General features: G+C 39.8%; 1 protein-coding gene across 1 annotated transcript; it reads right to left on the bottom strand.

The window, feature by feature from the left end:
- Positions 1-4,804: 4,804 nt before the first annotated feature.
- rpf2 (ribosome production factor 2 homolog) lies at positions 4,805-14,612 on the bottom strand. The gene is made up of 10 exons (XM_063495814.2): positions 14,508-14,612; positions 13,404-13,536; positions 9,699-9,736; positions 8,471-8,510; positions 8,309-8,390; positions 7,949-8,025; positions 7,125-7,224; positions 6,782-6,884; positions 6,558-6,702; positions 4,805-6,017 (listed from the first exon to the last, which is right to left on the bottom strand). The coding sequence occupies exons 1-10, from the start codon at positions 14,528-14,530 to the stop codon at positions 5,832-5,834; spliced, it is 927 nt and encodes a 308-aa protein (XP_063351884.1). The 5' UTR covers positions 14,531-14,612; the 3' UTR covers positions 4,805-5,831.
- Between the last annotated feature and the right edge of the window lie 1,507 nt (positions 14,613-16,119).

The following is a 16,119-nucleotide window of genomic DNA, read 5'->3' as shown; positions in this document are numbered from 1 at the left end:
AGTGTTGACTAGGACACAGAAAAAATGAAAAATAAAAAGAGTTTCTGCTGGCCAGACCTGGACCAGATTACAGTCTATAAATTTGACTTAATTTTTAATTAAATCAGGATGTGTGTAAAAACACTGAAACAGAGACAAGAACGAGTCTGGAAAGTCAGAAACTTCTGTCAGCAAAACTACACGAAACCTGGTGGAAAATTCAGCCAGTCTGTGTAAACAGAGCTGTTTCCATAACCATATATGTCCATCTGTGCATGTACAGATGTTATTGGGAAAATGAAATCTGTTCTAGCTGAACACCAGAGCTTTGTGTTGGTGACATTAAAGTCATAGATTATATGTAGCCTGTTTGTAGCCTTATCTTAGCTTTGTACTTCTTGTAGTTTCCTTTATGCAATTTGTGAAAATATGTAAGGGACAAAGCCAGCTTTATTTTTTACAATTATAATAGATGTTTTAAGGCTGTAAAACCCCTCACTACACACTTTATACTCTTTTCTCAGACAGGCATGAACTTTTTCACACTTTTCTTTCTTGTTTAAACACTCTTAAAGTTCAAACCTTCGTAGAAAAGTAAGTCCAGTATTATAGAATGAAACTAAAAATCAAAACCCTGTTTTCAGGTCCAGAACATGGGAATAAAGCAGCTGCCAGAGAATTCAACATTAACCTCCTAGGACCTGGGGTCCACATATGTGGACATCACATTTTGGGTTATTTAGACCAAAATACTCAATTTTGCTCTACAAGGGCCTGATATCCACTTACGAGGACATTATACTGCTCTTATTTTTCTTAAAAACAAAAATAACGTAAATAAATAAATAAAAATCTGGTAATTCTTTGTTTTTACATTCATCGGGCCCCGATATGCCCAAATATCAAAGAGAAATTAAAAACGCATGCCGTGGAAGAGTTCGGGTCTTAGGAGGTTAATGAATCAATGGAGCAGAAGTAAAGGAAGCAAGAAGAATGAGTTAAGTTTGACTTATGTTTTGTTTTGCTTAATGCGCCTTATAATCCGGTGTGCCTTATAGTCCGAAAAATACAGTAACTTCTACCTTCCTTTAGCATGTGCAGAAGTCCAACTTTTTGTGCGATATTTAGCATCTTCCTCTGCCTTTTGGGTGCTACCGCAGGTGCCTTTGACGGTGCAAAACGTTTCGTCGACAAAGTGTTTGTTGGGAGAAAACTTGCAAACATACAGTACAGCAATTCAGAGTCACACTGCTAGCGATCGAAGATTTATGTAAATTTGACAAGCTGAACACATTCTGTACTGTACAGGAGACACAGTGCGGAGGAGATTGATTGATCTACAGCTGATCAGGACGCAAGACACAACGCTCTGTTTAAAAAAAAAAAAAAAAAAAAAGCATGCAAAATTGCACAAAAAAAAATCCGCCAAACAGCAAGGCCGCGAAAGGTGAACCGCGTTATAGCGAGGGACCACTGTACAGGCAAACCACCTCAATCATATGAGGGGGACTCAAATTAGTCAAAAAATAAATACATAAAATAAAATAATAATAAAAACTAGAAAATGCATTTTCTGAAGAATCTGCTGTGTGAATGCTGATAGCTGAATGTTTTGAGCTGAAATGAAATATTTGCTGAATCTTAAGTTGAAAATATTGAGATAAACTCCTGACTGAAAATACCATGTATTTCAATGGGTCAGCTAGATGGTTATCCCTCTACTTGGATCCACACAGTTTAAAAAGTTTAGATCTCTGAGCTTTGGAAGACACACTGTTGGAAAGAGAACAATGATGGCTACGTTTTAAGCATTAAATGATAGCTGTAGAGCAAACACTCTGCACACAGCAGCAGTTGAAACAGAAGTTTTTAAGATTAACCTTGGCAGAGTGACAGACAGAGCTCATTAAGCAGGCAGGTGTGAGCCTGGTTGCTATAGCAACTCCAGCCAGTGGCACCACACACACACACACACACACACACACACACACACACACGTGCCTCTCTTCTGCTGCTTCAAATAAACAGAAACGTGACCCCGAAACAAATGCTTCTGAAGAAAAAACTACAAGTTGTATAGACAAAATTCTTTCACCGTGAGTACCAGTAATATCCAGTCTACAGAATTCTCAGTTTTCATGCCTGTGGAGTTTATAATGTGGACATGGTGACAGTGTAAAGACAGCCTGTACTTCTGATTTTCAGACAAATTTTGGGAGCCATTTTAACATTGGACTCTATGGAAGAGTTGCATGGAGGAGGCTGTGCATTGGTGGCATTTATGAAAGACCCATAACATCTACTACAATAACAATAACATTGGATGAAAGAGGGCAACGATGGCTACGTTTTGAGGGTAAAATGATGACTGTAGATCAAACGCTGTGGACACAGCAGCAGTTTAAAGAGAAGATTTTAAGATAAAAATTTTTCCCTGCTCCCACTCTAGCAGTTGACTTTTCTCACTCTAACCGTTAACATTCCGTCCCATATACACCCATTATAAACTCTGAAACGGGTGAAAAAAGCACGAAACTTAAACTGGAACTGAAGAAAAGGTATAAAAGATATTGAAAAGATAAATACAAGCTGAAAAGTTCAATGTCTTGACTTCGTTTTAAAGTTTTTGAATGGTGTCTCTAGGTCAACGTATGTGGAAGTAGTTAGAGTTGAAAGAGGAGTAAGTTGAATGAGAATTTGAAGATCCTCCCTTTGAATTACATGGTAAATTTTTGTTGAATAAAGTTGAATAATTTAAAAAATATAACAGCCAAAAATGAGAAAAATACAAGCACACATCTCCAAAAGAAGATGAATCTAATGGTGGTTGAATGGTTTTTCTAAGTTGAACGGTGATAAAGGAGATAGCATACAAAAAAGCGGGTCTACTCTGTGACATCATAGAGGTGCAGATGACACAGCAAAGCAATTCCACATGACAGAACTTCAAAATCCCATAAACAGAGGTTGTAACCTCAACTCATTTCATTGCTGTTTTTCAACTGGGAGCTTATAGTTGCAATTCTCACACGTCTTGACAAAAGGTTTTTAAAAGTACCTGAAGTCATCGCTGTGATATCATGCTTGGGTTATCAAAGAAATACTCTTCATCTTGGATGAAGACCATCATTAGAATGATGAAGGCTTTGAGCCTAAAAGATGATCCAACCCAACAGCCAGTGTCTACAAGCCAAGTACGGAGCAGTTTCTCCACTGGAGTGCAAAGTCCACCCAGTGTGATGAAAGTATCATTGGTTGATCGCTTTAACGAGCAACAAACTTGCATCAAAAAGAAAGCGATCTGAAGTTGAGGATCGACTTGATGACAAAAGAGGCTTCTCCACAGCAAAGAAGCAACGGCGTTTCTCTAAAGAGAGACCCTGCAGTCACACTGAAATGAGCAAGACACAGCAGAGGGTACCTAACATATGGATCATCGGCTCAAGTTACATAAAGCGAGGAGAATGGGCAGCACGCCACATGTTTGGAGAAAACTTTGGACTTGATGCCAATGTTCATTGGTTTGGAAAAACAGAGATGCGCTGGGATGACGTCCTTCTTCGTTTTGATGCAGAGTTGATGTCCAGAAAGAGTCCACCTGATATTTTGGTCATTCATGCAGGCGGCAACGACTTGGGACTCATATCCGCCCAGGAACTTTCCTCTGCAATGACTAAAGACTTGACTGAACTGCATGCAAGGATCCCCTCCATGACAATCCTATATTCCTGCATCAACGAACGCCAAGTGTGGAGGTACAGAAATCCAAAGTACATGATGGACATGGGCGAAAAAACTGTAAACTCAGTCATGAGTAAGGCAGTTCATTCCTTTGGAGGCTTCATCATTGAACATCCCTCCCTGAGATATTATGACGAAACCCTATTCGGACCAGACGGAATTCACTTCAACAAGAAGGGAAATGAAGTGTTTCTGACCAACATCCGCTGTGCCATCGAGAAGATCCTTTAGAACTTGTCTCACAGAAAATAGACTTGGGAAAACCCACGACCTCTGGCAAGCCCAACCTACCATCTGACATCAGGAGCTCCATCAAAACTTTCTTTATTTGATTACTTTAATGTAGTCAAATAAAAATGAGTACAAATCTGAACACTTAAAGTAAACTTCATTAAAATAAAACGATAAATACAAGCTGAATAGTTCAATGTCTTGGCTTCGTTTTAAAGTTTGAATGGTGGCTCTATGTGAATGTATGTGGAAGTAGTTAGAGTTGAAAGACAAGTAAGTTGAATGAGAATTTGAAGATCCTCCCTTTGAATTACATGGTAAATTTTTGTTGAATAAAGTTGAATAATTTAAAAAATATAACAGCCAAAAATGAGAAAAATACAAGCACACATCTCCAAAAGAAGATGAATCTAATGGTGGTTGAATGGTTTTTCTAAGTTGAACGGTGTTGAAGGAGATAGATGCCGAAAAATGTACGGAATATATAAAATGGAATAAAGATTAAAAGAACAATACTGTGAATGCTTATCAGCATTCACATTAATAAAATAAAACAACATAAATCTGGGGGGAGACACTAGGTCTTCAGTGAAAGGGAAGTGGCACCTTGCCAGCCTCACTTTTAGCCATGCCCCTGGTTAAAAGAAATACTACATTGCAATGTTTGTATAATGTTGTGTTATGTTCATTTCCCACTGGTCAGAGTAAAAGCTCACCTATTGAGGACAGCTGCCATTTAGCATATTATTATATTAGATTATTACTTTGTGATACCAAACAATCCTTCATGTATCAGAGATGAGCGTAGTTGTTATTGGAGAAAAACATCTAACACCACACATTATGTTCTCATTTTTTACCCAAGACATGAAAACATAACAGAATAATTGAACACTCTAGAACTGTTGGAATTTTTTTTTTTTTATAGAACCCTGTATGACTATTTCAAACATTAAATGCTGCCCTCACTGCAGACATGGGCCTCAAAGTGTTATGAACATTGCCAAGACAACTTTGGCAATGTTCACTTTGGAGTGTTTGTCTCTTCTGGAGTCAAACAGCTGCATCATATCACCTGCACCCTGAACAAACACTTCACTTCATTCTCCACAGACACGTTCCACCATCTGATCTGTGTCTCTGTGGAGGATAACGAGCCCAAACACACCCCAAAGCTTTGAAGTAGTAAAAAGATTAAAAAGGACCAAAGAATGTCCTTGACTGTCACCTGACCTCAACCTGACAATTTAAAGGAGAGAGGGACAAGCATCTGTGACATCATAAAAAACTCTTCGGAGCACTAATCATGTGCATTGGGGTGGGGGTTGTATTAATTTCTAAAGTAAAATGTTCAGAATTTTGAACCCCACTGTCCTGTTACATGTCACCTTGTAGAAATGCGGGAAATTAACCAAAACTAAAATTCAAGCAAGATGTTGCCAAAGCACACTTTCAGAAACTATAATCAGCTTTAGTTTTACAAAGTAAACCCCCAGGAAGAGAAAATATACTGCACTTAGAGGGAAATAACTCCAGCCCTGCATCAACAAACTTCATATAAATATGTTGTCATGTCTTTCAAAGAACTGAAACAAACGTAGTCTGAACAGAAATCCTTTAAATATTTACTAGTTTTGCGAGAGCAAAACATAACTGATCATCATCACTTGCTTAAATATTTAAGCTTAAGAGAAGGCCCAGATATGTGCACGTGATAAACAATACAACAGAATGTAGGCAGGTACAACAACACATTCAATTGGAGTATTTATTTCACATTTAAAAAACAAAAAACAAACCCTCGGAAAAAAAGATTTTACCGAGGGTTTGGCGGCACACGGTCAATCATAGAAGTATCCAAAAGTCGCACAAAGTCTGCCTCAACTCTCTACTTTGGCCACCTTGAGTGCCTGTCCCTCCTGCTCCTCTGTGACCACCTCGCCCCTCCTCTTCCTTAGACCCTTCATCTTCCGTGTCTGCAGCTTGGACAGATCCTGTTTCTGCATGTGCACACGGCCAAACTTGGTGCCAAAGGCATCATGGGAAATGTTCTTCTTCTTCTTGGGCTGAAGTAGTGTAAAAGAGAAGACGAGTTAAAACAAACTTTAGCATGTTTGAACACTGGCTGCACAGAATATTTAGTATCTGTGCAGGATTTTGGCAACCATGTGGTCTTTCCTCTGGCACCATCTTCAGGACAAACACTGAATATTTGGAATCATCCATACAAGAAAAGAAAAGCAGCATCTCTGTATATTTTAAACCAGGACACCATTTCATTGGTGACACAAGGAGCTTCATAGATTGAATAATAAGGCTGAAAGGGGCTTTCAGTACAGTTTAAAAGCTTGCTCATATGGAAATGTAAATGAATAGAGTAGAAAAAGAGTCAATAACAACATGCCCAAAGGAAAAATCCACTGAGAAGTCAAGGAAGCTAGCAAACAGTCATATCCACATAGGCTAAGGCCCGGCCACCCGGCGCTCGCCCTCGAGCACCTCCCCCAGGACTAGCTTCAGGGTTGGACATGCTTGATTTCTGTTTCATCACAGGATTGTCAGAATGAGATGTTAAGACAGTCAGGAACATGTCCATTCATATTTACCTTCAGGGCTTTGGGCTGCTTATGAGCCAACTTGTACAAGTCATCTGAAGCCAGATGCGTTCTCCTTAGGACAAAGTCAAATGACGGTCCAATCTCTTCCAGCTCGATCCGCGGCGTTCGGCAGCCAGACTTCTTCAATAGAGACCTGAAATTACACCCATCATTATCTCCGTTCTGGATGTCGGCAGTCAAACTTTCTCGCTAAATTATTACAGTTTCAGCACCTGTAGCTGCGCATGTAGATTTTTCCATCGATGGCAGTGAAGTGCAAAATGTGTTCTAAACCTGCCAGACGCACTGCAGGCACAGTGGGACCTCTGAAGAAGTCTGAGACAAAAGAAATAAACAGACTAATCAATTACACATCATCATCATCATCATCTCAAAAAAAAAAAAAAAAAAAAAAAAAATTATATATATATATATATATATATATATATATATATATATATAAAAAGTAACCAGCACCAATAATTTTTTTCATAATTCATTCATCACAAAGCACATATAAAAAAACACAATATCACAATCAGACCGGCTAACACTTTTATTGTGCTGTGTGAGTACCTATTAGCAGACTCTTCAGACGTCTGTGCTCGTTATCTGTATCAAAAGCTTCCCCTGCAAACACGAGCATTGGTTTGGTTCCTTCAGGACATTTACTGGCCTAGAACAAGAAACAAAGACTTTATTTTAGGAGACTGTGATTTGTACTTTGACCAGGTTCACTCGGGTGCTTGTAGAGTGGGTATGGTAACACAAGAGATTTACAAATGATGGAAACTATTGGAGTGAAGCAGCGATAGGTGTAGTCTCAAGAACACGACAGTTTGTTCCCTTATGTTGTTTCAGAGTGTTTGAACTCAAGGCTCCTCATTGGTTTGGTGAATGTACAATTATGATAGAAAGAAAGTAGAACCTCTAAGGTTTTACGTATCAGGAAATAATATCAATGATCTGGTCCAGGCTTGGTAGGTAAACAACAATCCATGAATATTACACTGTGTCATTATTTATGTAACAAAAAGTGAAACAAATTGCAGAAGCAGTATGTGGAAAAACTAAGTACACCTTATGGTGCCATTCTGCTGTCGCCTGTGTTGTGGGTGTCGCAAGCCGATTTTAATTTTACATCATGTGTTGTGTCGGCCAGGTGTGCATCTCTAGAGTTTTGCAATAGTTTTTCAATATCCCTGTTGTAATAGTCACTATGCTCACGGCCACACCCGCGTCTTTATGTATGTATGATAGCTGTATGGTTTAACTTTACACGCAGAGGTAGGTTTTGGTCTCTAGTTTACATTATGAGGAAAATAACAAGGTGATGAAATGACTGTGACCATGAGTCAAAATGACTCCCTAGCCAGACACAGCATAACTGAAACCATTACCTTAATTTCACTCAGGGAGACGTATTTCTCAATTCCAAGTTCAATCATATCAAGTACGTGGAAGTCAAATAGACGACCTGCAAACAAACAAGCGAACACTTTATTTGATTGGGCCAATTCAAAATCTGAAAACCTTTCCTTTGCAGAGCATCTTCTACACTGGAATATTTTTTACTGAAAACCTGCAGACCAGTATTCACTAGCATTATGCTGATAGTCTGCTAAACATAAAACACAACGTATAACGTGAGACGAGACACTGACAGTCCAGTATCATGTAAAAACCTGAAAACAGATGTTATAGCTGCTGTATGTATATTTAAAATACAGGGGAGTGATAGAGAGAAAGTTTAAATTTACCAAATATGAAGTTGTTGGGCCGTTTCTTATTGTGGGAGCCGAACAGGAACAGGGAGCAGTCCGTCTTCTTGGAAAAGAACTCCTAAAATAAATGTTAGATTATTAACAAGAAAAGCAACACTGGTGAAAACTCTGCAAGGACCATCGCCCCTCTGCACTCACCAGTGATGTTGAGTCCTCAAACGGCCGAGTGATGTTCTTTCTAAAAAGCGTACACAGACACCATCAAGACAGAAAACAGACACTATAGGGGACTTCACTCTTAGACCAGAGTAGCTTTGTATGAACACCCGCTGTCTGAAACAAGCCCTTTTAGCTCCCTTTATGCCAGCTTTTATTCTAATTGGCTGTTTTGTTTAAAAATATTAGGTTTTAGTGGATGTCTGGAGCTGCTGTGTGCCTGAGACAACCATATGAGAGAAATTCACTCTCGCTGATGTCACCCAGAGCCAAGAGTAGAACAGAAATGGTCTGAAATCAAGTATTTAGAAAAGTACCAACAAGAGAAACATACACCAGCTGAATAAAATATGAAAAAGGCAGGCTTGGTCTTCTGTTTCAGGCTGCTCCACAGACACAGTAACGTGATCACACAGCCACTTCTCCCTGTTAAGGTACAGGTAGTTGCTGCAGTACTCTTTTGGACACTAGGTGTCACCACTCACCGCATAACTGCCACACTGGCACTGACATAAGAAGAAGAAGAAGAAGAAGTAGAAGCAGACAAACTCAGAAGCAAAGACACTGGTGTTGTGTTTTATTTTTAAAGACCTTTTTTCCAACGTTTTTTTTCCAGGATGTCTCGTCTTTCCAAACTGCTTCAATGTTTCCCTCCATATAATCTGAGAATCTCCAAGCGTCTATACTGGAATATCATCAAAATACTGGGAAAAACTGGCATGACCGTACACGCGTCTTCAACCTGTGACTGCATCATCACAGTGCGCCAGGACATGTTCATGACCAGCAGAAACGACACCAACATGGCAGCTCGCGCCTTCCAATGTGACATCAAGTTCAACACACGGCACTGTCAGACAGACTGAAGGGTGAGCATAAAAGCACCATTACGTGGATTTCTCCACGAGGTGACCGTCTCGTGGACAAAATTCAAATATGGCTGAAATTCCATGTGGCATGAGATAAATCTGGTGGTTGACGTGGCCACTTTCAAACCGGCCTGTCCACAGAAGCGCCATGGATGTAAATACAACTACCAGTGTAATTCTTTACCTCCTAGTCATGATCAGAAGCAACCAAATACACAATTCAAAGTTTTTCAGCTCAAATATCTAGAAACGACCCACACTAAGCAGATGAACTGATAAACCTGTTCCATCAAATAAAACCCGAGCATTTATTATAGGAACAAAGTGGATTTATCACTTACTTTTTGTACATCACAGCATTGGGTTTCTTCAGGGAATACTGTGAAGGAAACAAATGTACTTGCATGAATTTACAGAAAAATTACACATGATTTTTCATTAATGCTTGAAAATTTATAGAATCACTCTAAAAACATGCTGAGAACATCCACCAGGCAGATCTTAAAGCCATTACACACCAAGTACATTGCAAAAAAGTGACGTGGCATTCCAAATTTTCCAGATCCAAACTTGTTGTGTAATGTTCACACTGAACCCGTTGCATGTGCAGATTTTTTGATGGGCGGAGCAATGTAATCATGCACGGACTGATTTGCGCGTTTACAACACAGAAGAACTCCAACTAATTTCCCCCCCAAAAATTAAGGCTGTCAATGTTAATGTGGTCATCACGATTTACGCGATTAAAATTTTTAACGCGCTCAACCCATCTGGAGTGCAGAATGAACAAACTTTGGACAAACTGCCCGAAATGCATTGACAGAGACATTTCAGGGATTTTGACTCAGACTGCGCTCCAGATGGGTTAATTGTTAATTGCATTAGTTGTGATGACGGCGTGTTAACAGCACAAAAAAAATATATATATCTAAAGTTGCCAACTTGGGATTTATTTTGGCTTTAAACCAGATGAAAAAGGTAAACCTAAGGATGCAACCAAAGCGGTGTGCCGCTTGTGCAGATGCATAGTGCGAGCAAAGTACTCAAACACGACTAACTTACATGAGCATGTATGTGTCCACCATCCGGCTGAGTATGCTAAGCTATCACCAGCTTCTGCAGCTCCATCAACAAGCATTTGGGCGCACTCTGAGGAGGGTGCATTTGCTCGCAGATGAAAGAGGGTGCTGTTAAAACAGCGCTATTATTTTCTTTTCCTGTTGACTGCTTCTATTAGCTCCACCATTAGCAAACTTACTGAAATAAATAAATAAATTGTAAAAATGATCGACGATGGGCTCAGCCTTTTGTCGATAGTCGATATATACGGCCAATCGCCCAACCCTAACGTCCAGCCTTTAGAAGCAGTCACACACACAGATGATCGTCCTGAACTTCCGACAATGGCAGACGTTTGTCCTGGGCCATCTTTGCTTCCAAGCTCATTACAACAGACCGTGAGTAAAGATACCACCACGATGCTTTTATGGTCATCTCGTCTCCTGTACTGGTTTTAAAAGTAAAGAAAAGACGAGAGGAACTTCAACCACATCATGAGTGTTGCATAGTGTGTATACCAGAGGTGGTCTGCAACTTGCCTATTGAAAACACGTGTTGAATGCAGTGAGGTTCATACACTATATTGCTCTTGGAGTAACTATGGTAGGCCAGCCTATCCTGGGAAGTAGAGCTGGGCGATATAAGATTTTTTCATATCACGATATGTTTTTTTCATTTCAGGCGATAACGATATATATCACGATATAAGCCAAATAACTATATTTGTAAGATTTAAATGTGCCGTTGCTCACAAGTAAAATGTGAAATAATCAGCAGCTTGTCTTGATTTTAATATTTATTTCCCATAATAAGTTCAACAGGGTAGATGTACTTAAGGAACATGAGACTTTTTCAGATAAATAAAGGCAAATATTGCAAACTACACAAAAGGCAGCCGCTAAAGCGTTTAAGTTTCAAAATAGAACAAACAAAACAGACTACTAAATTGTCAATTCCACTTAGAAACAAAATATTAATTCTAAAAATAAATCTTAGTTTGTTTTACAGAAGAACAGACAAAATTGACTAACTTTTGTCAATATCAAATAAACTGAGAACTAAAAGGAAATTTTCAATCTCTCCTTGTTGTATAGCTTTCTGAACTTTCTGAATCCTTTATCATCCGCAACTGAAAATAGTTGTGGATGATTACTATACCTTAATGTGACGTTGTTGTCCTTGGCTCTCTTTCTCTCTCTCTCCCTCCCGCTCTGTTCCTGTGCTACTGCGAGTGTAACTACCGCCCCTCCCCCCTCTTCCCAGCGCAAAGCACAAGGCTCGCGTGCGGAGTGAAGCGGAAAAAAAGTGCGAGAGAGAGGGTGAGAGAAGGAAAGAAAAAAACCCCACGGCTCGCGATAAGGAGCCGGCTCGCGACGTTCACGTCAAAGATCCAGCTCGTTCGCGACCGACACATCACTACGAAATACCTTCGCACTACGGAACTTCTATGGCCCTTCCGTTCGACAATCTCTCCGGCATTGGAACCATCATCTCTTTTCTCTTCGGTAACCTGGTCACCCACGCTCTCGGTTGATTTTTCTCTAGTCGGCACACTCATTTCCTCCATTACCTGGGCAGCCCGGCTGGCTGCTTCCCAAACAACTACACATGTGCGGCTTGGCACTTGTGCTGTACGTAACAAGTCACGTGACGTGATGCTGCGGCTGTGATTGGTTCGGCTCTGCGCTACTTAATTTGGATTGGCTGTTCTTTTCTTTTTTTTTGAGCAAGGTCTATCGCAATAGTTTATTTTTTCTATCGAGAAAAAGTTATTTCGCAATACATATCGTTATCGTTCTATCGCCCAGCTCTACTGGGAAGGTTCATCACAGTTCCAAGTTTTCTCCAGGTGTGGATACCAGGTGCTTCTCACTGTGTTCACTGGAGTCCCAAAGCCTTAGAAGCTGATAGGTGTCAATCTGTGTTCTTGATTTTCTTTAGATTGTGGCACGATATCTTACTTCTTGAGAACAAAAGACAAAAAGTCTTGTTCTGGCTGTGATCAGGCCTGGGTGTGGTTATCTGAAATTGAACTTAGCTTTCCAAAAAACTTGGTTAATCATAGTTAATTTAATAGCATTTTCACACCTGTGCTGTTTAGGCTATTTAAATCAAACTCTTGTTCATTTCCCCCCTCGGTGCGGTTTGTTTTTTGCAGATTTGGTCTCGTTATTGTTCCAAGCGAACTCCAGAGTGGTTCGTTTACAGTGTGAACATGATCCGACCTCGATCTGAAACAACTACCAGCTGTATGTTACAAGTCTGAGCTAAAAAAAACAAACATCCTGTAGCTAGGTGTGTTTTGTATTCAGCGAGGAACTATAGATGTGCAAAGGTCTGTACGGGCTAGCCCCTAGCAGTATTGTGTTCTCAAATAGTCTAGAACAGCGGTCCCCAACCCCCGGGTCTCGGACCAGTACTGGTCCGTGAGTCGTTTGGTACCGGGCCGCGAGAGTTGAGGCTCAGGTGTGAAATGTATGGTCTTCGGGGTTTTTATCAGTTTTCAGCGTTATTTTGTTATCGTTTTTATCGTTAACTCGGTTTTCCTGGGTCTTTTCACGTGTGTTATGAATAAATCTTCTTTTTTTCGGTACCGGTACTAGTTTTATTTTGTTGTATTTATCCGCGACACCTTAAAGGCCGGTCCGTGAAAATACTGTCGGGCATAAACCGGTCCGTAGCGCAAAAAAGGTTGGGGACCGCTGGTCTAGAACATAGCACCTTCTTCCTGCTGCCACAGACACATCTGGCCAATAAGCCGACTGAACATTATCATGTGGTTTGTAGTAAGGCATTTTGGTGCAAAAACAAACCAGATCATTGGGAATAGATCCAAGTGTAAAAACTCATCATTTACAGGTGTGAAAACATCCCAAAGTTTAAGAATCGTGGGTGGGGCTAATACTAAAATCTGTTTGATGATCTGAAACATGTCAGTGTGACAAATATGCCAAACTCCATCCTTACACAGCTCCTCTGTGACTTACTATGTCCTTGAGGGCCTGCGTGATGGTCTGACTTGTGTTCCCTCCTTTCATAATCATGGCACTCTTCACATCTTCAGTCAGTTTGGGTGCTCTGCTCTCCAAGAAGCGTTTTGAGCGCTTTGTCTTCGGTTTTCTGAGGAAGAAAACACAAGGGAATATAAGGAAGATGACAAACTGCACACAAGGCAAACTATCAGAAAATCAAACCGGTACTTCTGATTGGTTGATGACCTAAAAATGTACGTCAATTAGCCAATACAGATATTGTTTCTGTTCATCTTGTTTCCAATCTTCCTCTTTCTTTCAGAGACACAGGGAAATCATCTTCATAAAATAGCTTCACTGTCTGAATGTCTTCTAGCTTGACAACAAACTATCTTAAAGCTTAGAGCATTGTTTCAGAGAGCAGCCCTGATATAAATCAATACATATACTCTGCCAATACATAAACAGATGCCTAAGAATAATGCTATGTTTAGAATAGAGACTTTATGTGCACAGTGCTGAAGAAATATCAACCAAACTTGTATGCAATGCCAGTTTGTACCAAAACATAATGCACTGAAAGTAAGAAGGTAACCTTAAAAAGTTTAGTTTCAGCAGAGAGACTGAATACAAAAACAAGACATTTAAATGAGTTTGTTATTAATTATATTAATATGATGGCCTTAAACATAAAGTACTCAAACCGAATGTAACTCAGAACGTTAGACCCTGAATTTTAGGCATAACACCACTAATCTCACAGCACATTAAAGACGAACATGAGGCTGAGAGATAGGGAAATCGATTTGATTATGCGCTTATGTAGAAATGTGGGGTGTCTCCAAAGCCTTTGTGGCATCTGAAGATCGGACCACAGAAACATGCCACAGAGACATGGCACAGTGAGATGCCACAGAAACATGGCACAGTGAGATGCCACAGAAACATGGCACAGTGAGATGGCACAGTGAGATGCCACAGAAACATGCCGATGCCACGACGGAGCTAGCTGCAGTTAGCCGACAGCTAAAGGTTAGCAGCTTTGCCATAAACAGCACATTCATAAGACGATACATAGCAACACTTCCCAGGCCCCCCAAAGCGAGAGTCCACACTTACATTACAGAATCCAACTGCGTCATTGTATATGTATTTGTATTCCTAATCGCTAACGACCACACTAATGAAGAAACACGTGAACGCAAAGACGATTTTCTTCTTCGATCATATATAACAACAACAACAAAAAACAAAACTCAAAATACTGCCATCAAGTGGTCACAGATCAGAAATCTAAGACACATTTCTCCATCTTTATCACACCATGACAAAAAGGATGGTGGTATCTATCTATCTATCTATCTATCTATCTATCTATCTATCTATCTATCTATCTATCTATCTATCTATCTTTACAGGCATTTATTGGGACTTGCCATATAGGGGAAACCCTTCTCCTTTCAGGAAGTTCCATGAAATCTATCTCAACCACTTACATGCAAATTTTGTGGTTATCCAATCGACTTTAAAGGTGGATGTAAAGGATGCAAACCAGCCAAGCTTCAGATGTCATCACTGACATTACTTCATCATTAGTGACTTCCAAACCTCTGCTGATGGCCTTTTAAACTCTGAAGGCAGATCCCATCCCCTTATCTGATCAGACTGTATAAGAAGTTCAGATTGTCATTTCTCACTCCAAAAACAAAAAATCTCCTGGAATAGAGTGCCTCTTGACTAAATTTTATACATTATTATATATTATGGTATATAATAATGTATGTAAATATAATTGTATTTTTAAACATTTTTTAATCAGGAAAAACCTGGTGGGTTGGATTTTAGACTTTTTAACTGGCAGGTCACAAAGAGTGAGAATAAATGGTATTCTGCCTGACCCAGTGTTCTCCTCCACAGGTTCTCCCCAACGGTGCATCTTACCGCCCTTATTATTCATTCTCTATACGATCATGAGCAGATATGAAAACAGGGCCATCATTAAATATGCAGATGACTCTGTTATGGTCAGCTTATTGGAAGAGGGTGAAACTAACCACGGTCCAGTCATCATCTCCAAGTGAACATATCTAAAACAAAAGATATGGTTACTGATTTTAGGAAACAACAAAATGGGCACAGGGTCGCTTTATTTAAAGGTCAGAAAATAGAACAAGTCCAATCATATAAATAACTTGGGACCATAATCAATGAGAAACTGAATTTTGATGAGAACTGCAAATTGGTCTGCAAAAAGGTTCACCATTGCCTTTACTGCCTCAGGAAACTTGGTCATTTCCACATTGACCGAACAGTTTGAACTTTGATTTATCATTCTTTTATTGAGTTTGTTTTATCTTTTTGTTTAGTGACATGGTTTGGTCAGATCTCTGTCACAGAGAAAAACTCACTGAATCAGATAGTGACACGGTCCAGTTGTCTGACAGGTGAGTCACAGCCCTGTTTAGCCTCCCTGTACTCTAAACAGGTACAACAGCTGGCTTTATCAATTCTTAATAATGGTCCCATCCTCTACGGGGTGAATTTCAGCTTCTTCCCTCGGGACGGAGGTTTCTAGTTCCAAGATGCAGGACAAACGTTATAAAAACAGTTTTGTACCTGCCGCCATCATTTAACTTAATAAGAACTGTTTTTTGATTTAATTAATCTTGTCTAATTATTACCAAATGTGTTTAAATAGGTGTGTGTGTGTTTTGTGAAGGGATGTCAAATG

The sequence above is a fragment of the Pelmatolapia mariae genome, linkage group LG15 (genome assembly GCF_036321145.2).
Source record: "Pelmatolapia mariae isolate MD_Pm_ZW linkage group LG15, Pm_UMD_F_2, whole genome shotgun sequence".
Classification (NCBI taxonomy): domain Eukaryota; kingdom Metazoa; phylum Chordata; class Actinopteri; order Cichliformes; family Cichlidae; genus Pelmatolapia; species Pelmatolapia mariae.
The sequence above is the reverse complement of the archived record's forward strand: the minus strand, read 5'-3'. Positions and strand labels throughout refer to the sequence as shown.

Bases quoted from the DNA above. Each gene is read 5' to 3' on its own strand.
- rpf2 (XM_063495814.2), bottom strand. From the start codon at position 14,530: ATGACGCAGTTGGATTCTGTAAT. The intron at 6,885-7,124 runs GTACTCACACAG...CTTTTGTCTCAG, and splicing joins TCTGAAGAGTCTGCTAATAG to ACTTCTTCAGAGGTCCCACT. The intron at 6,018-6,557 runs GTAAATATGAAT...ACACTACTTCAG, and splicing joins AGCAGCCCAAAGCCCTGAAG to CCCAAGAAGAAGAAGAACAT.